Genomic DNA, 24,816 nt, shown 5'->3' with positions numbered 1-24,816 from the left:
AATGAAATTAAGGCAAAAATCAAGAAGTTCTTTGAAACTAATGAAAACAAAGAAACAACATACCAGAATCTCTGGAACACAGCTAGTATTAAGAGGGAAATTTACAGCACTAAACACCTACATCAAAAAGTTAGAAAGACCTCAATTTACAAAATAACATCACAACTAAAAGAACTGGAGAATGAAGAGCAAGTCAACCCCAAACCAGGAAGACAAGAAATAACCAAAATCAGAGCTGAACTGGAGACTGACACACAAAAAGCCATTCGAAAGATCAACAAATCAAGGAGTTGGTGTTTTGAAAAAAAACATTAATATCTATTTGATAGACAGTTAGCAAGACTAATAAAGAAGAGAGAAGATCCAAGTAAACACAATTAGAAACAACAAAGAAGATATTATCATTGACACCACAGAAATATGAACACCTCTATGGACACAAACTAGAAAATCTGGAAGGAATGGATAAATTCCTGAACATATACACTCTCCCAAGACTGAATCAGGAAGAAACTGAATCCCCAACGAGATAAAAAATGAGCTCTGAAATTGAATCAGTAATAAATAGCCTACCAACCAAAAAAAAGCCCAGGACAAAATGGATTCACAGCCAAACTCTACCAGGTATACATAGAAGAGTTGGCACCATTCCTACTGAAGCTTTTCCAAAAAAATTAAGGAGGAGGGACTCCTCCCTAACTCATCTACAAGGCCAGCATCACCCTGATACCAAAACCTGGTGGGGATAAAACAACAAAAACCTCAGGCCAATATCCCTGATGAACATTGATGCAAAAATCCTCAAAAAATACTGGCAAACTGAACCCAGCAACAAATCAAAAAGCTTATCCACCACCATCAAATAGGCTTTATCTCTGGGATGCAAGGTTGGTTCAACACATCCAAATCAATAAATGTGATTCATCACATAAATGGAACTAGAGACAAAAACCACATGATCATCTCAATCAATGCAGAAAAGGCTTTTTGATAAAATTCCATATCCCATTATATTAAACTCTGAATAAACTAGGAATTGAAGAAACATACTTCAAAATAATAAAAGCCACCCATGACAAAACCACAGCCAACCTCATACCGAATGGGCAAAAGCTGGAAGCATTCCCCCTGAAAACTGGCATAAGACAAGGATGCCCTCTCTCACCACTCCTATTCAACACAGTATTGGAAATCCTGGCCAAAGCAATCAGGCGAGAGAAAGAAATAATGAACATCCAAATAAGAAGAGAGGAAGTCCAACTATCCCTGTGTGCAGACATTATACTATATATAGGAAAGCCCATAGTCTTGGCCCACAAGCTCCTTAAGCTGATAAACAACTTCAGCAAAGATCCAGGATACAAAATCAACATAAAAAGTCACTAGTATACCTATACACCAATAACAGTCGAGCTGAAAGCCAAATCAGGAATGCATTCCCATTCACAACTGTCACAAAAAGAATAAAATACCCAGGAATACAGCTAACTGGGGAGGTGAAAGCAAAACACTGCTCAACAAAATCAGAGACAAGACAAACAAATGGAAAAACATTCCATGTTCATGAATAGAAGAAATCAATATTGTTAAAATGGCCATACTGTCCAAAGCAATGTATAGATTCAATGCTATTCCTATCAAACTGCCAATGACATTCTTCACAGAACAAGAAACTATTTTAAAATTCATATGGAACCAAAAAGAGCCCAAACAGCCAAGGCAATCCTAAGCAAAAAGAGCAAAGCTGGAGGCATCAGGCTACCCAACTTCAAACTATACTACAGGGCTACAGCAACCCAAACAGCATGGTACTGGTATACAAACAGACACACAGACCAATGGAATAGAATAGAGAGCCCAGAAACAAGGCCACGCAAACCTACAACCATCTTATTTTTGACAAAGCTGACAAAAACAAGCAATAGGGAAAGGACTTCCTGTTCAATAAATGGTGCTAGAATAACTGGATGTCATATGCAAAAGATGGAAACTGGACTCCTTCCTTACACCATAGACAAAAATCAACTCAAGATGGATTAAAGACATAAATGTAAAACCTAAAATGATAGAACCCTGGAAGACAACCTTCAGGACTAGGCATGGGTAAAGATTTCAATGCAAAGATGCCAAAAGCAATTGCAACAAAAGCAAAAATTGACAAATGGGATCTAATAAAACTAAAGAGCTTCTGCACAACAAAAGAAACTATCCACAGATTAAACAACCTACAGAATGGGCGAAAATTTTTGCTAACTATGCATCTGACAAAGGTCTAATATCAAGCATCTATAAGGAACTTAAATTATTTACAAGAAAAAAACAAGCCCACTAAAAAGTGGGCAAAGAACATGAACACTTTTCAAAAGAAGACATACACATGGCCAACAAGCATATGAAAAAAACCTCAACATCACTGATCATTAGAGAAATGCAAATCAAAACCACAATGAGATACCATCTCACGCCAGTCAGAATGGCTATTATTAAATCATTAAAAAATAACAGATGCTGGTGAGGTTGCAGAGAAAAGGGAACCCTTATACACTGTTGGTGGGAGTGTAAATTAGTTCAACCATTGTGGAAAGCACCATGGTGATTCCTCAAAAAGCTAAAACCAGAACTACCATTCGGCCAAGCAATTCCATACTGTGTACATACCCAAAGGAATAGAAATAATTCTATCATAATGACACATGCACACGTATGTTCACTGCAGCACTATTCACAATAGCAAACACATGGAATTAACCTAAATGCCCATCAATGGCAGACCTGATAAATAAAACGTGGTACATACGCATCACTAAATACGATGCAGCCATAAAAAAGAAGACGATCATGTCCTTGGCAGGAAGATACATGGAGCTGGAAGCTATTATCCTCAGCAAACTAACACAGGAACAGAAAACCAAATACCACACGTTCTCATTTAGAAGTGGGAGATAAATGATGAGAACATATGAAAACATAGAGGGGAACACCACACACTGGGGCCTACGTGAGGGTGGAAGGTGGGAAGAAAAAGAGGACCAGGAAAAATAACTATTGGGTACTAAGCTTAAAATCTGGGCAATGAAATGATTTGTACAACAAACCCTGGTGACACGAGTTTCCCTATATAACAAACCTGCACATGTAACACTGAACTTAAAAGTTAAAAAAGAAAGAAAATGCATATTCAAAAAGAGAATACTATAATGGGAAGAAAAAGGAATCATTCTTTAATGAAAACAACTGTTTTGAATAATTAATTAGTTACTGGGGGAAGGGGAAAATTTAAAAGAGCAAAATCAGGGATATTTTGGTTTAAGAAGCCAAAGGAAAAAAAATCTCAAGTTCAAGTTTAATTGTATCATTAACTCAATTTTTCATAGTTTAATTATAATGTATGAGAAGAAACTGTTCATATTCAAAGAATTTCTTCCCAGTTATCTTTCCATGTTAACTTATTGAAAACAGGAGGCAGGAGGCAAATAGATAACAGAGTCAGACAATCCATGTTTTGTCACTAGTTATGTAACTCGGAGAAAATGCTGGAAGAACTCTTCCTCTTTGTTTTTACTTCCATAATACTTGTTCCAAAATACTCTTCTGATGATTAGGTAAGACAATGTATAGAAAGCGTTCTGTAACTTCAACTATTATTAATATTAGAATTACCTTGCTGATTCTGGATCCAAAATCAGGGCTTCTATTGCATGAGATATCAGTAAACAGCTCTGCTGCTGTCTGGATTGATGTTAAGGTTACATATGAAAATAGAGAAGAAACCCACTATAGGTTTATATTACCTGAATACTAAACGGGTCAAGATTTGATTGCCTAGTGAAAGTAATCATAATGTTATCAACTCGAATGGTCTAGGGCTCTACCTTTTCTTTTTAAGGGATATACATTGTCTATAATAGCGATCCTCAGACTCTGTTCCAAGAAGGGTACTTCGGAAGCTACTACTGTGGGAAGGGGAAATCAAGTGATAGACCCCGTGATTCAATTACAGCAACTCTGTTTTTATCTGTCTTAGATATAGGGGTTTTTCATAAGAGTCTGAGACAAGCAAATAAACGTTCCACTGATACAAGTTAAAAAAATAAAAACAAAAACAACACACAGTGGTCTAAGGAGCCTTTATCCCAGAGGTTCCTAATCTAGGGCTCAAGAGGTCTAGCAACGCCCCCCCCAAACTTATATGCACATTTTGGGTGTCTCTGCATATATGCATTTTGCAGGACAGAGGGCCCACAGCATTCACTGGGTTTCAATCAGTAAACTAAATGCCAAGAACTACTGATTGGTAAGTACTACAACTTAAAAAAAGAATTTCTATTCCTTCCTTTCAAAAGTGAAGTTGCTAATAAGAAAATATGGAGGTAACTTAGGAAGGGTTTAAAAGTGACGACTAGGCTGGGCACAGTGCCTCACGCCTATAATGCCAGCACTTTTAGGTGGATCACTTGAGCCTAGGAGTTTGAGACGAGCCTGGCCAACATGGTGAAACCCTGTCTCTACTAAAAATATAAAAATTAGCCAGGTTGTGGTGGCACGTGCCTGTAATCCCAGCTACTTGGGAGGCTGAGGCAGGAGAATCGCTTGAACCCGGGAGGCAGAGGTTGCAGTGAGCCAAGATCATGCCACTGCACTCCAGCCTGGGCAACACAGTGAGACTCCATCTCAAAAAATACAAAAACAAAAACAAAAACAAAACAAAAGTGACAACTAATGCTACTGAAAAGATCATTAATAAAGGTGATAAAAACTAGGACTGTTAGCCACAAAGAAAGGTGAGGTGAAACACAAGTTCTTTGGTGGGAAAATGTGTTGTGCTGTCTGTTGTAGCTCAAGTGAGCACAGGTAAGCAACACTGGCTTTGGATGTTGCTTTGGATGCTCTTTCTGGATATAAAAAAAAAAAGACACCTTTGAATCACCATTTTTTGTTAAAATCACCTGGGTAAAGTTAAAAAGTAAGATTATTCTGCTTATATATTTTAAAGGGGAAACTATATAATAAATTTGTAGGGTTATCTAACATGTATTTTGTAGATAAGCATTATCTGAGGTAGTCTATATTTAAAAGAATACTTCCAAAAAGAAGAAGAAATACTAGGGCAAGCTTGGGATACAGTTCAACATTCCTTAAAGTTGCTGAGTCAGCATCAAAAGATGCCTGGTAAAGATCCCCATATCGAGACGCAAGGCTTCGAAATTCTTCCATGGACTGTTTCATCTATAAAAAAAATCAATTATGACAAATAAACATGCTTTCATTATCGTATAAACAACACAAAAATCAAAACATAAAAAAGCTCTTCAAACAATAATTCAAAAAAATACTGCAGTCTTTTCACTGTCATTCCATTCATTTTCATAAATTTTGTTAAATAAAAACAAAAATGGCAAATGAAATTATACATGTTCACAAGATTATTATATATGACATATAGAAACAAAAACATTTGTATTTTAGCTTCTTCAAGTTCCACTAAAATAATTTAGTTATAAACATTCTCAAGTTTTTTTAAAAAAAATCTATGTCCTTTCTCTTTATATAAATATGTAGCACCCATTGAGATACCATCAATCACTTTATCATTCTAATAACACATCAGCCTATTTTCAGCTAGACAGTTGAGTTAATAAACATTTATGATAATGTCTGAGTCAAACCACTGATTTTAAATTTCACAACTTTTCATCTTATAACTTCAAAAACCTCTAAAGTGTAAATAAAAAATGCACTGAAAGTTAAGACATGCCTGATTGGAGATGCGACCACACCTCTGAAGGTCATTTCCTAAGGTCATGGCAATTGTTGTGGCAATTGCAGGTGGAGGGCTTGTCTTCAGGCTATTACAAGTACAGATAAGTTGAGAGAAGGCTTGTAGAAGGTCAATCCTGAGTTTTACAAATTCACATTGAAAACTTAAAGGATTCAGTGGTGTACTAGCTGCCTGGAAAAAAAAAGAGATATTTAAGACAAAGTAAACATAACAGTGAGATGGGGGGCAGTACCAAGTATTTATCAGTTTGTGGTCAAGGGCAGTAGTTCTCTAAAAACACTGATGGATAAAGACCTAAATGATAAAAAGAATAATGTAATATTAGAATGAAAAACATTGTTACTAAACACTAGCTCTGAAAAACTGTATGTACAATCACTATTCAAAGGTTCCTTACTGCCTACATTCACGAAGACCCCATAATATGTGGGTTGTCAAGAACATCATCAAGAAGATAATCATGGCTGGGAGTGGTGGCCCACACCTGTAATCCTAGCACTTCGGGAGGCTGAGGCAGGTGGATCTTGAGGTCAGGAGATCGAGACCATCCTGGCTAACACGGTGAAACCCTGTCTCTATTAAAAATACAAAAAAATTAGCCGGGCATTGTGGCGGGCACCTGTAGTCCCAGCTACTTGGGAGGCTGAGGCAGGACAATGGCGTGAACCCAGGAGGCTGAGTTCGGAGTTTGCAGTGAGCCGAGATCGCGCCACTGCATTCCAGCCTGGGCGACAGAGCAAGACTCTGTCGAAAGAAAGAAAAGAAAAGAAAGAAAGAAAAGAAAGAAAGAAAACCACATAAGGGATGCTTCAAGGACATTACCATCCCCCAAATCCCCTATTACCTTGCTACCTTCCTAATCTGAAATTCCCATCACTGGAACCTTGAAAAGTTGGGGGCAAGAAAGAAAAAGAAAGATAAGGGCAGGAGAAATACGTTTCTAGACAGTCACTGTTTTTAAAAAATGAACATTGCTCAAAGTTACCTGCTTCCATAGTAGCCCAAATTTTTCTTTTTCTTTATTTTTTATTTTTTTATTTTTTGAGACAGGGAATCATTCTATCACCCAGGCCTCCGGGAGTGCAGTGGCACAATCATTCTCACTGCAGCCTCAACTTCCTGGGCTCAAATGATCCTCCCACCTGAGTTTCCCAAGTAGCTGGGACTAAGGGTGTGCACCACCATGCCCGGCTAATTTTTTTTTTTTTTTTTGAGACGGAGTTTCGCTCTTGTTGCCCAAGCTGGAGTGTAATGGCACAATCTCAGCTAACTGCAACCTCCGTTTTCCGGGTTCAAGCAATTCTCCTGCCTCAGCCTCCCGAGTAGCTGGGACTACAGGTGCGTGCCACCACGCCCGGCTAATTTTTTGTATTTTTAGTAGAGACAGGGTTTCACCATGTTAGCCAAGATGGTCTTGATCTCCTGACCTCGTGATCCGCTCGCCGCAGCCTACCAAAGTGCTGGGATTACAGGCGAGAGCCACTGCGCCTGGCTGTGCCCAGCTAATTTTTTTGTAGAGACAGGGTCTCACTATGTTGCTCAGGCTGGCCTCAAACTCCTGTAGCCCAGATTAATTTTAAAAATAATTTCTGAGTAGAGACTTCAGAAAGCACAGAGAGGACACCAAGGAAGAAGAGGTAAGCATAAATAAGTTTCAATGAAGATGGAGGGTTGTCAGGGGTAAGTCTTGGGTAGCATTAGCTAGGTAGAAAAGGTAAATGGTAAGGCAAGCCAGGGTGGACAGAGAACTAAGAAAACCTTTAACTATTTGGCAGCTGTCCTAGTGGAGATCCTAGCACTATGTAGTTTTAACAAAAGGTACATATTAAAAATGTGTTAATTTAACAATAAACGGAGGCATAGTGAAAATCTTCCTCTATGATATGACCCACTTAAAACACACTGATGCTGTTTCTTAGATACTATCTCACATTAGTCTTTCAGCAAAAGAGCCAGACATGATTTGGGGGTTCTAGAAGTCAGTTACAACATTATCCGGCCAATTTTATCTCATACTGATCTTAGCATAGCCGTCTCTACTATTAAGTGTCAAATGATCTGTTTTATTATTTGGTAGCATTCAGATTTTACTCTACAAATTAGTAAACCACTCTCCGTATATATATTTTTAAATTATACTTTAAGTTTTAGGGTACATGTGCACAACGTGCAGGTTTGTTACATATGTATACATGTGCCATGTTGGTGTACTGCACCCATTAACTCGTCATTTACATTAGGTACATCTCCTAATGCTATCCCTCCGCACTCCTCCCACCCCACGACAGGCCCTGGTGTATGATGTTTCCCAACCTGTGTCCAAGTGATCTCATTGTTCAATTCCCCTCTATGAGTGAGAATATGGGGTGTTTGGTTTTCTGTCCTTGTGATACTTTGCTCAGAATGATGGTTTCCAGCTTCATTTATGTCCCTACAAAGGGCATGAACTCATCCTTTTTTATGGCTTCATAGTATTCCATAGTGTATATGTGCCACACTTTCTTAATCCAGTTTAGCATTGATGGACATTTGGGTTCGTTCCAAGTCTTTGCTATTGTGAATAGTGCCACAATAAACATACGTGTCCATGTGTCTTTATAGCAGCATGATTTATAATCCTTTGGGTATATACCCAGTAATGGGATGGCTGGGTCAAATGGTATTTCTAGTTCTAGATCCTTGAGGAATCGCCACACTGCCTTCCACAATGGTTGAACTAGTTTACAGTCCCACCAACAGTGTAAAAGCGTATCCTTTTTAAGAATGTATGCTTGCTCTAGTATTCCTCTCAAACTGCAAAGGCCCTTGATGAAACATTTTATATAAGGTAGAAGTAATAACTATACTCAACATATTTAATTCTGTGGTTTTCGACCTTCAGAATTATTTTGTTGTAATCATGAAACAGCACAGATTAGGACATTAAAGAGACTACTTAAATTGTTTTTAATTTCTTAGATGAGATCTGATTTGCTGTTATAGGAAGATAAATCCCCCCACCTCCTCTGCCTCTTACACTGCTACTTGCCATTTTAAATTTATGTTTCTCAGCAACTTTAAAAGGGACAGGGGTACAAGGAAGTGTATGTGATACAGTTATATAAATACTAGCAACCATCTTAACTGACAAAAAATACTGGCAATACTGTTCTAACACACATTATAAAACTGAAAGAGAAGAAAGATGTTGTAGTAAAGGAGATCTGCTGCTACTCTGGATTTATCCCTAACAAGGAATATTTGATTGATGATAACCTTGAAGGTGATCGTGCCATCCTAGACCATGTTATACTGAAGGAAAGCAGTGTTACATACAGTACTTGTGTTCAAAAAGAACACAGAGACAGATTTGTAATAAAAGTCAAAGACTTTTATTTAAAGGGTAATATCATCTAATAACAATAGGAGATGTATAAGAAATAAGATTTGGATTATAGAAGTATGAATAATGCCAATGAGAAATAAAGGGATCTCATTTCCTTTTCTTTCCACTGGGGCTAAAGCTTAAACAGAGGTTGGGTTCTAATATCAGGAGATAAAGCAAACATTGTGTATAATCAAAATTACCCCTGAAAATTCCTCAGGAATGAGTTATTTCCAGTTATTTCAACATAGCCAGACGAAGGAACAACAAACTCAGAACTGTTTTATAATGCTCATTCTGGGGTATAAGCTAATTAAGAAGAATGGCTGGCAGAATTGTCTCCACTATCCAAATAGTCCTTTTTTTTTTTTTTTTTTGGCGAAACATATAGAGTTAAATGTGTGTTAAACAGGCATATAATTAATACTATTTCACTGAATTTCTGATTTGTATTACATATACTGTTTTCTAAACAGAGCTAGCTAAAGAAACCAATATAGCTGGAAAAAAGCTACCTGATAAGCTCATATTATTGTGAAAGAGGTCTCCAGAACTTTTTTCATCTAGTAGAACCGAAACTTTATACTCATTAAACAACAAACTCCCCCTTTTCCCTTGCCTCAAGCCCCTGGCAACCACTATTCTACTGTCTGTTTCTAAGAATTTGACCACTTTAGATATCATATAAGTGGAACCATACAGTATATGTCTTCTGTGACTGGCTTATTTTACTTAGCATAAGGTCAGTTTTTAAAAGAATAAGCCAAGCCTAAAGCTAGGAGAAACTAGATTAAACCAGCCCTCCTACTAAGATCAACTGGGAAAATGGAACAAAATATTTAAAGTATCTATGTGAAAGCACTGAAGAACTACTAAGGTTATAAGGACCTGTGGAACCAAAATCATGAAGAGAAGGGAAACCCAAAAAGGTAGCCCGGACATACGCTAATTTGAAAACTGCTACTGAAAAGCTGAGCAGAGCTTTCAGCGGTCTCATAAAACCAGAAAGGACTGTGGAAAATACTTCATTCAGGCTTTCTGCTGTAACCTCAAAGAACTATACCCTAGGAATCAGGAGAACCCAAAAATATGCTGGCCCTCACAAGGACTGAAGCCTAGCTTTGAATCAGTTCAATCTTTGGCTGAATTAAGGTGATCTACCCTTACCCTAAAAGCCTGTCAAAAGAAAGGAAAAATAATTTAAGGCTCTTACAATGTAATACCTAACATTTTTCAAACACACTGTCTAAAATTCAATAAAAAATAACCAAGTGGCTGGGAGCAGTGGCTCACACCTGTAATCCCAGCATTTTGGGAGGCCGAGGCAGGCAGATTACGAGATCAAGAGTTCGAAACCAGCCTGGCCAACATGGTGAAACCCCGTCTCTACCAAAAATACAAAAAAATTAGCTGGGCATGGTGGCGCACACCTGTAATCCCAGCTACTCAGGAGGCTGAGGCAGGAGAATTGCTTGAACCCGGGAGGCGGGGGTTGCAGTGAGCCCAGATTGTGCCACTGCACTCCAGCCTGGGTTACAGAGCTGGAAAGACAGTGCTGGCATGTAGGGAAAAAAATAAAATAACCAAGCATACAAAAATGACAAAACTCCCCAAACCAAGAGGGGAAAAAAAGTAAAAAACACAAACAACAATAGATCCAGATAGCAGAGATATCAGATATGAACTTTAAAATAACTATGATTAATATGTTAAAAAATTAAATGACAAGATGGAGAAGCCTAGTTGAAAAGTGGAAAATATAAAATAACCAAATGGAAAGTCTGGGACTAAAAATATATATTAGGTTAGTGCAAAAGTATGATTTTTGCCACTACTTATATTAATAAATGAAATTAAGAATGTAATGAATGGGTTTAACAGCAGATTAAACAGTGAAAATATTAATGAACTAGAACATAGGACAGGAGAAAACATCTAGAGGGAAATGCAGAGAGATAAAAAGATGGTAAATGGAGAAGAGAATGTAAGAGATATATGAGACTTGGTAAAAAGGATTAATGTAGGTGCAACTGAATCCCTAAATGAAAGAAAAAGGGACAGAAGCAATATCTAAAGAAGTAACGGTCAGGTACAGTGGCTCATGCCTGTAATCCCAGCACTTTGGGAGGCTGGCTTGAGGCCAGGAGTTCAAGACCAACCTGGGCAACAAAGCGAGACCTCCATCTCTACCAAAAATAAAATTTAAAAAATTAGCTGGGTGCAGTGGTACAGTATGAGGCTGTAGAGAGAGATAATGACCAAATATTCAAAAACTGATCAGTCATCAAGCCATACATTCAAAAAGCACTACAAAACCCAAAAGGTATTTGGATACAATACTGGTTAAACTGGAAACCAACAGGGGCAACACTGGTTAGCAGTCACCTACTAAAGCTGAACCTAAGTATGTCCTATGATGAGGCACTACCACCTAGAAGAAAGGTACATCTGTATCAAAAGTCAGATATAAGAATGTTCATAACTATTTATTCTTAACAGCCCCAAACTGGAAACAACCCAAACATTCCTCAACAATAAAATGCTAAACAGATTGTATAATAGTCATCCAATGGAATACTCTGCAGCAATAAAAATAAATGAACAATTGCCATATACAACAAAAAACATGAATGAATCATATTATATAGACAGTGCTGAGCAAAAAAAAGCTAGAATCAAAAGAATAATACTGCATGCGTTAAATAAGGTTGGAAAACAAGGCCAAACTAAGCCATAGTTTTAGAAATCAAAATAGTCACTAATTCTTGGGAGAAAGGTGAAGGTAGTAACTGGAATGGGCATGGAGTACAGAGAAATTTCAACACAAACAAAACACACACCATAAAAAAAAAAGATCTCAGACTACATTAAAATTAAAAACTGCTATTCATCAGAACATAAAAAGCAGGAAAAAAGCCACAAATCTAATAATATCTGCATTTCATATAACAAAAGATTAGTATCCAGAACGTATTATAAAGTACTCTTATAAACCAGTAAGAAAAAGACATAGAAACTAGTAGGAAAATTAGCATAAATCTTCAAAAGGAACTTCGCAGAAAATAAAACACAAATGGCCAAACATATGAAACAAATGTCTAATTGTATTAGTAATCTGGGAAAAGCCAATCATAAGCTTTAGAACCTACCAGACAAAAAGAAAAATGTATGGCAATAGGAACTCTTACACACTGTTGGGAGGACTTGAAATTTGTAAAGCCACTGGGAAAAACCTGGTGTTAGTTAATTTAAAGATGTACATAACCTGTGCAATTCCACTCTTAGGTAATATCTTACAGCAATATCTCTAAACAGGAACAGGAGTATTCTTAGCATTTTAGGAGATTAGGTATTTAGCCACTGACCATTACTGCTAGTAGCAATGCTTCCCAACTCCCCATCACTGTGACAAAAAGAAACATCCACACACACTTCCAAATTGGAGCAAGGGGCAGATACACAGCTCTGAGTGAGGGCCACTGCCCTAGAGAAGGGTTTTTTCAACCTGAGTACTACTGACAATCTGAACTGAATAATTCTTTGTTGAGGGGGGCTCTCCTGTGCATTGCCTCTGCACTAAATACCAGTAACAACTGGGCAAGTGATGATAACCAAAAAAGGCTCCAGATACTGCCAAATATCTCCTGGAGGATAAAACCATCCCTGGTTGAGAACCACTGTCCTAGAGAAACCTTTGCAGTAAGTGCATCAAAAGATATGTACAAGAATGTTCAGAGCAGTACGTTGGTAACAGCAAGAAACTGGAAAAATCAAAATGCTTATCAACACTAAAGTGAGAAAATAAATTGATGTATATTCTTATGATGCAAGACTATATGGCAGGGAAATTGACCTACAGATTCCTGCAACAAAACAGATGAATCTTAGGAACATAATTTAGATGATCAAAGCAAGTCAAAGACAAATATGATTCCTTTTTATATAAAATTCAAAAACAAGCAACATAAAACAGAACCTTGTTTAGAGTTACAAAAAAGCATGTTGAAATTATAAAGAAAGGGCTGGGCATTGGGATCACGCCTGTAATGCCAGCACTTTGGGAGGCCGAGGTGGGTGGATCACCTTAGGTCAGGAGTTCGAGACCAGTCTGGCGAATATGGTGAAACCCTGTCTCTACTAAAAATACAAAAATTAGCCAGGGATAGTGGAGAGTGCCTGTAATCCCAGCTAGTTGGTTTAGTGAGGCAGGAGAATCACTTGAACCTGGGAGGTGGAGGTTGCAGTGAGCTGAGATCATGCCACTGCACTCCAGCCTGGTGACAAGAGTGAAACTCAGTCTCAAAAAAAAAAAAAAGAAAAAAGAAAAAGAAAAAATTATAAAGAAAGACAATGGAACAGTAAACACAAGATTCAAAGTACTGTTACCTTTGTGGGAAGGAAACAGTGTACAAATGTGGAGGCACACATAAGAATTTTACTTTTTTTTTTTTTTTTTTTTAAGGAAACAGCGTCTTGCTATGTTACCCAGAGTGATATTCACAAGCATATAAGAATTTTAAAGGCAATGGTAATGTCCTATTTTCTAACTGGATGTTTGGATATTTGTTGTGTTTTTTTTATGCCCTACATAATACATATGTAGATATTATGCCTATTCAATATTTAATAACAAAAATTAAACGATTAAAAAAAAAACTATTGTAGCTAGAATGCTAAGCTGGTTCCTCTGATTCAAGTTCCCTGGTATCCACACCTTGGGTAGGCGGAATATCACTAGTTTAAAAACCTAAAATCTGAAATGATCCAAATTCTGAAATGCTCCAGAATCCGAAATTGACATGATGTTCAAAGGAAATGTTCATCGGAGCATTTCAAATTTTGAATTAGGGAGGCTCAACTGGCATAATGAAAATATTCCAAAATCCAAAGAAATCTCAAAATACAAAACACTCCTGGTTCCAAGCATTTTACATTAAGGAATACTAAACCTACAACATCTTCTTTTGAAGGTGGATAGCACCCAAAACTTGCTTCTAACTAATGGAATATGGCAAAAGTGATGAGATTTTGAGGATATGGTTTAGGTCCCTAATGAATTGACTTTAGATTAGTAGAAAGGGAGATCATTCGGAATGAATCGGATCTAATCAGTTGAGGCCATCAAAAGAGGGTAAGAGATTCTCTTGCTGGTTTGGAAGAACCAGGTTCCACAAGTTCTTCAGGTGCAAGGAAATAAATTCTGCAACAAATTCATCATCTTAGAACAGGACCCTGAGCCTCCTTGAGCCTCAGATATCTGAGACTGGCCCTCACAGACACCTTGATTGCAGTTTTGTGATATCGTGAGCAGAGGACCCAGCTAAGCCATGCCTGGACTACTACTACTGCTACTACTACTACTACTTTTTTTTTTCTTTTTGAGACAGAGTCTCAGGCTGTAGTGCAATGACACAATCTCAGCTCACTGTAACCTCCTCCTCCCAGGCTCAGGTGATTCTCCCACCTCAGCCTCCTGAGTAGCTGGGACCACAGGCACATGCCACCACGCCCGACTAAATTTTAAATTTTTTTGTAGAGATGGGGTTTTCCAACATTGCCCAGGCTGGTCTCAAACTCCTGGGCTCAAAATACTGGGATTACAGGCATAAGCCCCCACGCCTGGCCTATGCCTGGACTTCTGACCCACAGAAACTGTGAAATAATAAATAGGTATTGTTTTAAGCCACTAACCTTGTAGTAATTCGTTACACAGCACAGAAAGCTAATATAAACACTTTTTAGAATTTTTATTCCTAAGAAAAAAGACAACTCTATCATTAATCATTGTATTGAGAAATTAAACACCTAACTTTGCTATTGGGTCTCCATAAACAAAGAATTTTGAACTTCTCCTGTTTAGTGTGGCTGAAGCAGATAAAAAGCATGATTCTCAAAGCTGTACGATCTCAGGTATGGATCATTCACATCAGTAAGTTAAAAGGGGCAGTACATGCTCATATTTACTCAGTTAAAAAGACAGAAAGCAACTGTCAAATCCACACTTACCAAATGAACAGGTTAAAAAATAAACATAAAAAAAGTCCTCAAAAAATCCCTGAGAGTATATAATACAATCAGAGTTGTGGGAAGTTTCCAACAACTCTGAGGATCATACTGCCTTCCCCTATAGTCTACACTCAAGTGAAGAATTATTTCCTATTTTTCTTAATCCTAAAAGCACAGTGTTTGACACATAGCAAGTGTTTATGATCTGTTGAATAAAATAACTCCATTTCAAAAGGAGAATATCTGAGGCCCAATGATCTACCCAAAGTCACACTGTGTTAATGGCAGAACCAAGACTAAGATAAGGTCTCCTCTCTGTGAATCAAGTGCTTTCTTCCTGTGTCAGAATTCAATACTTAATTATGGTCAACCCTCGTTAAATACAACACATACTATAGAAATCATTAACTGAGTATTAAATATTCAAAATAATTTTTCATAAAATTAATTCCATCTGCCTCACTGTTTTGTGAGCCTGTCTGTCCAAAGTTCTTACCACTTATGGTACTAAATAATTAACAATTTTCTGCTCCACATAAACTAGAAAATGAAATCGTTCTATTGATCTGAATCAATAATTATACTTTTAATTTTCTGAGGCATTTATTAGCCTAATACAGGAAACAACAATCTCTTCCCAGAATAATCAAGAAAGAACCAAAGTAGTTAATGCTACCCTTTAAATGGAGAGGAGCCTATACTCCTTTTTTAAACAGTCATCAATCAATCCTAGTAAAAAAAATATATAAAATACTTCAAAATATATGTGCCTCACAGTAGTCTGAATATTCTCTTTAGTGACACCTGCTTTTTCTACTTTGAAACATTTCTTTTGAAATAGCCCACCATTCAAAATATTTTAGAGATGTTATAAATGTACGTAAACAGGTACCAAAAGTTTTATGGTCCCATCTCAACATGTACAATTTTAAAAGTCATGTGACAGTATTTTTAAAATGTTTAATGTTGATTATATAACTTCGTTACTTTTAAAGGGAAAAAGCCCTTGCATTAATACAAAAAATGCTGATTTTAGGGAATAGGTTCCTACTTAGGAATTTAACTAATTTCAAGGAAACATAAGGATCTCTTTGCAACCCTTTCATTTTCTTGGCAGAGATAACAGAAATTGTATCTAGCTAATGGTTAATGTGGAGTAGGAGGATATCACAGAGTGGTACAAAGTAGGACACTAGAATCTTTGATAATTTCTCTTTATCTGTAAAACAAGAAACTCTAGTTACTTAGTCAGTAGTTGCCAGGTATGAGATGAGGTGAGGGGTTTATGTTTGATGGTGGTACTGATGCATGCAGGCTGGAATCTTACTAGTAAGAGTCTGTAGAGGGAGGATCCTATCTCCACACCACTTACCCATTCTGCATGGATTCAGCAATCCTCTTCACATTGTTATGTTAAAAAGTGGTACCCAATTCTTTATAACAAGAAAATGATAAACTTCTATCAATCTAAGAATGTTAAAAAGGGGAAAAGGTTAAGGGTTTATTTTCATGACCTACTTCTTATAGTCAAATACATATCAGCAGGTTTCTCAAGTTAGTTGAAATAGGCCCATCCAAAAAGAGAAAGGAGAGAACTCTCACACAAGTCATCATCACCAAAGGTGAATTAAGAGGACTTACTGTTAAGGAAGCAATCCCTTTGTGATAGAATTTTAAAGATTCAGCAATACAAGAAAGTGCTGAACTATAATTTTCCTCTTGCAACCCAGTGAGACACTGTTCTGCATGTGAAAACTCCTTCAAACTATTTAGCCAGAAGTAGAAGTGTTCTGAGGCCACCTGAGTCAGCAAACTCTGATAAAGCTCTTTGGCCATGTCATGATTACCCTAAAAACAAAAAAAGAAAGAAAAAAGAATAGAAGGAGCACATGGTGAGGTTCTTACATTGAAAGAGTTGATGCAGCAGCTAAAAGAGAAACCCAAACCTAGGATATGTCTGAAGAATCATTCCTCATATTATGTAATTCTCTGAGACTCTGTCTAAATATTTCCACAGAGAAAATATGCTGAGTTGCTTTTATGTAACATAATGCTTGAAATTCTTTACTAAAACAGTTCCAAAAGAGAAAATAAATGGAATTAACTATAAACCAAGTCTAGAACTTTAGCCCAAAATATAGAAAGTATAAATACTTTTTAATGCTATTCTAAATGAACTATTTAGTGGGTAAGAGAAACCCCAGGGGAAAAGGCATAGTTGTTGGGAGAAATGTGAATAGCACTTAATGCCTGGGGCCAGGGATGCTCAATGTCCTGCAATGCTTGGGACAGAACAGTAAAATAAAGAACTGTCTTGCCAAGAGTGTGTGCTCCTCCCCCATTTGAGAAGCAACATAAAATTAAGAACATGCACTTCAATCACCTAGAGTAATGCTTTCTCAAACTTCTCCCCAAAGGATTTTTTTTTTTTCAATTTAGTTTTAGTAGAGACAGGCTTTTGCTATGTCAGCCAGGCTGGTCTCAAACTCCTGACCTCAAGAGATTCGCCCACCTTGGCTTCCCTCAAAGTATTGGGATTACGTGCATAAGCCACCCCACCTGGCCAGGATTTCTGTACTAACCAAGGTTTCTATTTCCTCTCAAACAAAATTAATAAAACTTGTTAGGCTTTCCATATGGCTGAGAAGAGTACAGCATACTAAAGCTTTCCCATTTCTACTTCAGAATGACACGGTTGGGGAGAGGAACAAAGATGTGGTATACTGAGAAGGGAAGTAGAAACAGCGGGTGGTAGGTGGCCTTGGTTATAACGATACAGAGCAAAATGAAAGTGGCACTAACAACCTACAGCCAGAAAGGGCCCAGATTTTAACTTCCTCATTACTAATACCAACAATATATATACCATTCTTTTATGATAAAAGTTAAAAATCAGGTCCTTTCCTTCCTCATCTTCAGAACCCATGATTAAAAGGTTATTCAACTTTATTTTTAGTTTTGACTACGACTAATAATCATACAGTTGAAGGTACATGACCTGACATTTCCGCCAACCCAGTTCACTCAGAAGGGTAACACATACCATTCTGGAAGCCTGTCTGGCAATACGGTATACAGTCCATCCATTGGAGACACTTTCAAGCTGCTGCTTAATTACTGCCTTACTTTCCACAGATAATGCCTTCTGACTTGCTACAAAAATCACAGTAGCCAAACTCACCTAACATTGGGCAAGAAGAAAACCAAGAAAATCATTTAATTTTATCCAGTGTCATTGATAACCTACCCCAAAGGGAGGAAAACTAATTAGAGCCCACTGCAAAAGAACAAAATTTGTTTTCCATTGACATTTATTTAATTTTTTATTTTGAAGTCATTAAGTAATTTATTCCATTCACTCAGGGCACTCTTTATAATAGCAAATAAGTAGAAGCAATATCCACAATATGGATAAATAAATTATATAACATAATCACACAATGAGATACGTAAGTAAAATGGATAAACTAGAGATAGACTTACCAATATAGATGACAAGGAAAATAGGCAAAAATATGCAAAATGCAAAAGATTACAAGCAGTATGATAAAGTTTACATAAAGTTAAAAATATGCAAAATACTGCATATTACTTAGGGATATACACTTTGGTAGTAAAAGAATAACAGGCATGGGAATGATAAATATCAAATTCAGGATAGTGGTTACCTAAGAGAAGGGAGAAGATGCTATCAGCAAGATACACAGGGGGCTTCAACTAAACTGTTAATACCTTTTTCTTAAGCTAGATAATGAATGGAAGAGTCTTCACTGTATTATTCCTTAGATTTTTTTGAGTATTACATTTCGTAATTTAAGACTATCTTAAAGTAGTACTCACAAAAAAGGTATCAGGACCATTAGTTCAAAATGCCACTACATAATAAATAACTTAGCTAACTGCCTCTTAATATTTCAAAGCTAATTCATATAAAGATCCATACATTTGGTCAAGGTAACCTTTTCTGGCAGTAAATGATGAGATGGTGTCAATCTTTTATACAATTCCCTCTGGAGGATTAAATATAAAACAGGCTTGAATAAGTCATTTCATTATATTTCTTCCCACAATATGGAATGGCGACCTTACAACTTTCATTTAATTTACAATTATTTAGAATATAGCCTACTCTCAGTCCTGCAGAACTTTTCAACTAAACATCTTATAGCTTCCACAGTTTCTGTTTCTTTCTAAGCATGTACCTTTCCTAACCCCAAGGGTCTACAGAAGCCTAAACTGAATCCTAAACAGCTAAAGAGGTCCTGGAATGGAAAACATAAATTTGGGCTAATTTATGGTCATTATTGTCATTAGATTTTTAACTTCTATTTTCTGAAGTACAAAATAGGGTTTAGTTCATTATTTACTTTGTATAAGGAAGAAAAAAGTTTCATTTTCATTTTGTCCTTTCATTTTCATTTTGTCCTTTGGCTATACTAAGCTGATTTGACAGGGTTTAGGAAGAAAGCAGTTTTAGAGGTGAACAAAACATGGCTTTCTAAATCATAAGTGAAAAAAGTAAAAAGCTCATACAGCCAATTCTATTTTGACATCAGCACACTCTTTGGTCTTAGGTAATGAATTTAATCTATTGTTTGTTCTGTTTTTTAAGTAAAGTCAAACAGTAATGCTAACTTAAAAGTAATTCCCACTAGACCAGATCCTAGTCATTCAAAGGAGATTCAAAATGTGGCTTTTTACCAGAAGTTCTTGTTGCTTGTCTGTGGCTGATCGTCCAATCACCTTGTACAGCTCCATGAGGTCACCAAGCATCCCATCACCCAGCACCGGCAGTTGCATGGCAATGGCTGCCAGGCAATGGCACATCAAAATCCGGGCAGCATCTTGAGCACTGTGCAACTGAGTCAACAAGGTCTCAACCACTGACTGGCTAAGATGGGGCCTGCCCTTGGCTAACTTCACCATACAGTTTAGAGCAATCTGCATGCCAAAAAGAAAATTAACTAGTTACATTTTGAAGATACAGATGAAGCTTTAAAAAAAAGAGCTTTGTACAGGTTACTGGGGAAAATCAAGGGTGAGGTTTCTTGTAGGCATAGCATTTTTCTTCATAAGAAACACGAGGTACTGAATCCCACATTAGGGTTTGTGAAGTGCACTACGTTTAAAATAACAAATTAGGACTGCACGTCAACCACTCATTTCAATCTAAGACTATCAAAATACTTTTAAGAAAGATGGAAATCATAAGGAAGAATGCTGAAGAGGCAAATATATGCCAAATGTCACCACCATTGTACTATCATTACTTTTCAGGAACTGCTTCTGAAGTGTGGCTTGTAAACTATGCCAGCATCTCCCAGAAGGAAAATAAAAATATAGATTCCCGGGCCCTACCCTAATGAATTAACATACGTGTGTGTGTGTGTGTGTCTGTGTGTGTGTGTGTGTGTGTGTGTTGAGGCTACCGAGGGTTCACAGTTTTAAAAAGATGCCTTAGATGACTCTAAGTACACTCAAGTGGGAAAGAGATTCCTAATTTTCTCTTATTTCTCAACTGAAATCTAAAAATCAATTTGGCTACAGAATTTCTCTTATTAAGGCCTTGTTAAAGGCATCACTAATATCCAGTCAAAAACTAGAAACCTAGAAATATTCCCACTTTTACATAGCTAACATATTCTTTTGTCAAATCTCCAGTATTCACTGTTAGCGCCTTTCCAATCTCTCTACCACATCATAAATCTCTTCCTAATTCCAATTTCTTGAAAAGATGGGCCCTTCAATCCATCCTTCACAATGCAAACACGCAGCTATCAGTGGGGTGTTAGGCACACACATAAACTTTAGAGTCTGATAAATGCAAGGGCTGAAGCTCAGCTTGCCGCTTATTAGCTAGGTGGCTTTGAACAAGGTACTTCCATCTCTCTCAGCCTTAAGTTTCTGATGTGTATAAGAGAGAAACACATTTCATTATAGGGTTATTGAGGGACTGAAAGAAATGTATAATATAAGTCTTCAACGAAGTTTGGCACATAATAGACATTCAAATAATAATAACTATGACAAAGGTTACCATTACTTTAAATTATATTATCTCCTCATTATCTATAGAATCAAAGCCATAATAGCATGTTATTTGATATCCTCTATGATTGAACTACTTTTCCAATCTCACATTATTTCATCCAGCCACAGTGGGCTAGTCACCATTCTTCCACCACAACAGGTACATTCTTACATTCAAGTCTTTTATAATAGTGGTCATTGGGCTCAATCTTTCCTCATTACTGTAATTCGATTCCACCTTTCACAACTTAACTCATATGACACTTACTTGAAGTCTTCCCTAATATCCTTGGTTAAAGTTAATCATTCCCGACTCTGACCTCTCATTAGAACTGCACTTCTTTTGTGAAGTGTCAGAGAATGTATTGTGTTCTGCTTGGTATTATAGTCTCCTATATAAACATCAGTAGCCTATTCTAGATGGAAAGCTCTGCTATTACAGGAACCTTTCTTGGCCATCTATGTATGTCCCACTGTGCTGAATCCAGCATTTTACTGACACCCACAATTGCTGGAAAAAAGATTTGCTTTTAAAAAAAGTTTTAAATGTACTGTGGTTCCAAGGGGATTCTGAGGATCCCCTCAGAATGTGTTGCCAAACACCTGTTGTCTACTTCTCTTCCCTACTTCTTATTAGCTTTCACTTAATGATATTACTATCTTTATTGTTCATCACTATGACCATATCACTACTTTCCTTAACATGCTAAAATGAGCCATGACTTCCTCGAAACCATACCTTAGACAAGCTAACGCTCTTACATGTACCAATGTTTATCTAAGTTTCTTACTTCTATTAACTATGCTTTTCCTTATTAATTTTGCACCATCACAAATTATATTTCATGTTTCACTCCAAAAAGAGTAGTCTCACTTCACATTTTAATTTTTTTTTTTTTTTTTGAGACAGGGTCTCATTCTGTCACGTAGGGTAGAGAACAGTGGTGCAATAATGGCTCACTGAAGCCTCAGCCTCTCGGGTTTGAGCGATCCTCTCACCTCAGCCTCATGAGTAGTTAGGACTACAGGTGTGTCCCATCATGTCCAGCTAAACTTTAAAAAATTTTTCCAGAGATAGGGTCTCAGTAAGCTGCCCAGGCTGATCTTGAACTCCTAGGCTCATGCAATCCTTCTACCTTGACCTCCCCAAAATGCTGAGATTACAGTGCCTGGCCTCATTTCACATTTTAAAAATCTTACATATCTCTAAGATGATTCCCGTAACTGAGTGAAAGTGAAAATTCCTTAAAATATTCTTCCCTTGGCTTATAAACTAGGGCTTATGCCATTGGGAAATTAATGAACGCTTATGTTAAATTAATGAACATTTCTGAGTTTGGCTGCAGTCATTTCAACAGTTTTTTTTGTGGTTTTATCAGTTAGATTAAATCAGTGTGGCTTTATCAGCTAGATATAATCACTTAGATTAAAACTTCTAAGAGTACCAGAGCTATATCTGCTTAACTTTGCTTTCCATTGCCTAAGACCATCATATATATCTATTACAACTTAAAAAATAAAAGTTTTCACCTTTAAAGTGGCCTGAGCACCTGGACTATCATCTTGACTACAAAGTACCAGTAGGGATTCCAGGCCAAAGACAGCGTCTTGTTCCAGTGCCAAAAGATCTAGAAGAAAAACACTAAGCTTTATGATGGTCAAGTGATGTGTGTATAAACACACACACACACATATATATGCAAACACACATGCTCTCTTAGAAAAAACATTAAGGAGTTTAAGATACAGGGAATTATTAAATGGATGAACCTAACCTTCCTTGAAAAAGTACACATGGCATTACTTCAAGAATGTAAAGTCTATCTTCAGACTTTATTTCTACCACTTTATTGAAGTATTTATAAAAATATACACATTAAATCAAGAGCTAAAGCCACAAAGCTATAAATAAAGCAAAACTGAAATAGTATCACCAGCTTAGCTAAGGAAAATACTAAGAACAGCAAACTATGCAGTATGTGTTAATCTCCCTAATCGGAAATAAATTATGCAGGTCCATTTTTACCTAAGATATAACAGTTTTCAGCTTCTAATGAAAGCTGAACCACTTTTAGAAAATAATGACTCCATATAACCTTATTAATGTTTTAAGTCTGACCATAAAGAATGAACCTCTTAGATGTCTCATGAAATAGCAGTACTACAACATTTTTTCACTACCATAGGGTTAAAATTTCTCTGAAGGTTTTAGAAAGTTCTGAATATATTAGTTACCTTTAGGTTAATATATTTCAGTGTGTTCTCAATACTGAAACAAGCAGTTTTCTACGTTACATGGGAGAAAATACTCTTTGCTATGCCAATGTAAAACAGGCTTAATTATTCAACTTTAAGAAATGTTTCCTGAGTGTTGGAGCTTAGCAAACAGAGTAAAGGCTAGTGAAGGTCAGGTTGCTAGAAAAAACAAGTACTTGGAACAAGCAGTGCTGAAGGCTAGGGGGGATAAGAGGAACCACTAAGATTGTAATCCTTAATAAAGATCAAAATCAGCACTGAAACAGATGGAATATCCAAAATGCATTTCTTGTTCTTGAACACAAGTCAAAAGATGTTAGGTAGACAACAAAATATGCGCATTATTTTCCTTGCATGTCCTTGATTATCCAAGTCAGCTTAATGCCACATATACCTAGAGTAAATTCTATGAAAATTTAATTCACATTGGTCTGCGAATTCACTTGCCTCTAGGTGAAACTATTTGTTATTTAAGTCCCTTGAGAACCTAAGTAAATTTTCTAGGTTTTTGTATAAGTGAACATACCACCTTATACAAAAGGGGTAGAGTACTAAGCAATCTCTATCCACCAGCACCATATACACAAAGGCAAGCAGTGGAAGGAAATGGGCAATGCTCCATAAAACCTTTCAATTCCACTCCCAAGGTCTTAATCTCTTTATTATTTTTCACAAGGATAAAGTAGTCTTGAGAACACATGCTCTAAGAACACTATGAAAGGAGTCAATCTGTAGATCAAGGCTCACAGGCTAAAAATAAGGGATTGAAAAAAATCAAACAGAATTCTGTCCAAGGTCTAAACCAAAGTTTATATATAATATCAATCCTGATCAAACTTACCTTTTTCTTGACAAGAAACAGTTATATTAGTTAGGACTCTAACTCCATGAGCTGCAATGCCCCTGTTATTATGGTAACAGCACTCTTGGGCTAATTTGACTAAATCAGAAGATCTGGGAGGAGAACTCACATTTCCTAAAAAAGCAGAGAAAAGTAGTAGAGACTCTAATTCAAATAATTCAAAAACAGTTCAGCTTATAGATTCAATTTTCTTAATTTTTGAGAAAAATCTCTAACAATAAACTTCAACGAAATTTCCTACCACAATCCCACTATCAATACGTATCAGCATTTCTCTCCATTAATGTACTTAAAATAGGTATGTGCCAACAGTTTTGTAATGACTAAGATCTAAAATCAACATATAATTTCTTAAAAAATATTAATAAAAATTGACTAACAGTACAAAAGCCAAAACAACTATCCTAAGAGTTCAAAGGAATTCTCATTAAAACAGGTATTATTATAGGCCTCTTGTCAGACAAAACCACACTTTCAAGATAGGAGAGAAAAGAGAAAAAAAAATAAGTTTGCTTTTTT

The 24,816-nt window shown here is 36.7% G+C and overlaps 1 protein-coding gene across 7 annotated transcripts in view; it reads right to left on the bottom strand.

Moving 5' to 3' along the window:
- Positions 1-24,816, bottom strand: part of INTS7 (integrator complex subunit 7) — a 96,326-nt gene that overhangs the window by 22,239 nt on the left and 49,271 nt on the right. For 6 of the 7 annotated variants that reach the window (XM_003893125.5, XM_021927292.2, XM_009187614.4 and 3 more), the window contains 8 exons: positions 24,277-24,411; positions 22,710-22,807; positions 19,851-20,090; positions 18,193-18,330; positions 16,791-16,997; positions 5,756-5,950; positions 5,123-5,226; positions 3,661-3,729 (listed from right to left, as the gene is read on the bottom strand). In XM_003893125.5, the coding sequence (XP_003893174.2) occupies positions 3,661-3,729; positions 5,123-5,226; positions 5,756-5,950; positions 16,791-16,997; positions 18,193-18,330; positions 19,851-20,090; positions 22,710-22,807; positions 24,277-24,411 (1,186 nt within the window). The remainder of the gene's footprint in view (positions 1-3,660; positions 3,730-5,122; positions 5,227-5,755; positions 5,951-16,790; positions 16,998-18,192; positions 18,331-19,850; positions 20,091-22,709; positions 22,808-24,276; positions 24,412-24,816) is intronic. The other variant, XM_021927299.2, reaches the window with a different exon arrangement.

This window comes from Papio anubis, chromosome 1 (assembly GCF_008728515.1).
Source record: "Papio anubis isolate 15944 chromosome 1, Panubis1.0, whole genome shotgun sequence".
NCBI lineage: Eukaryota > Metazoa > Chordata > Mammalia > Primates > Cercopithecidae > Papio > Papio anubis.
This window is presented reverse-complemented; position numbering and strand designations above follow the sequence as displayed.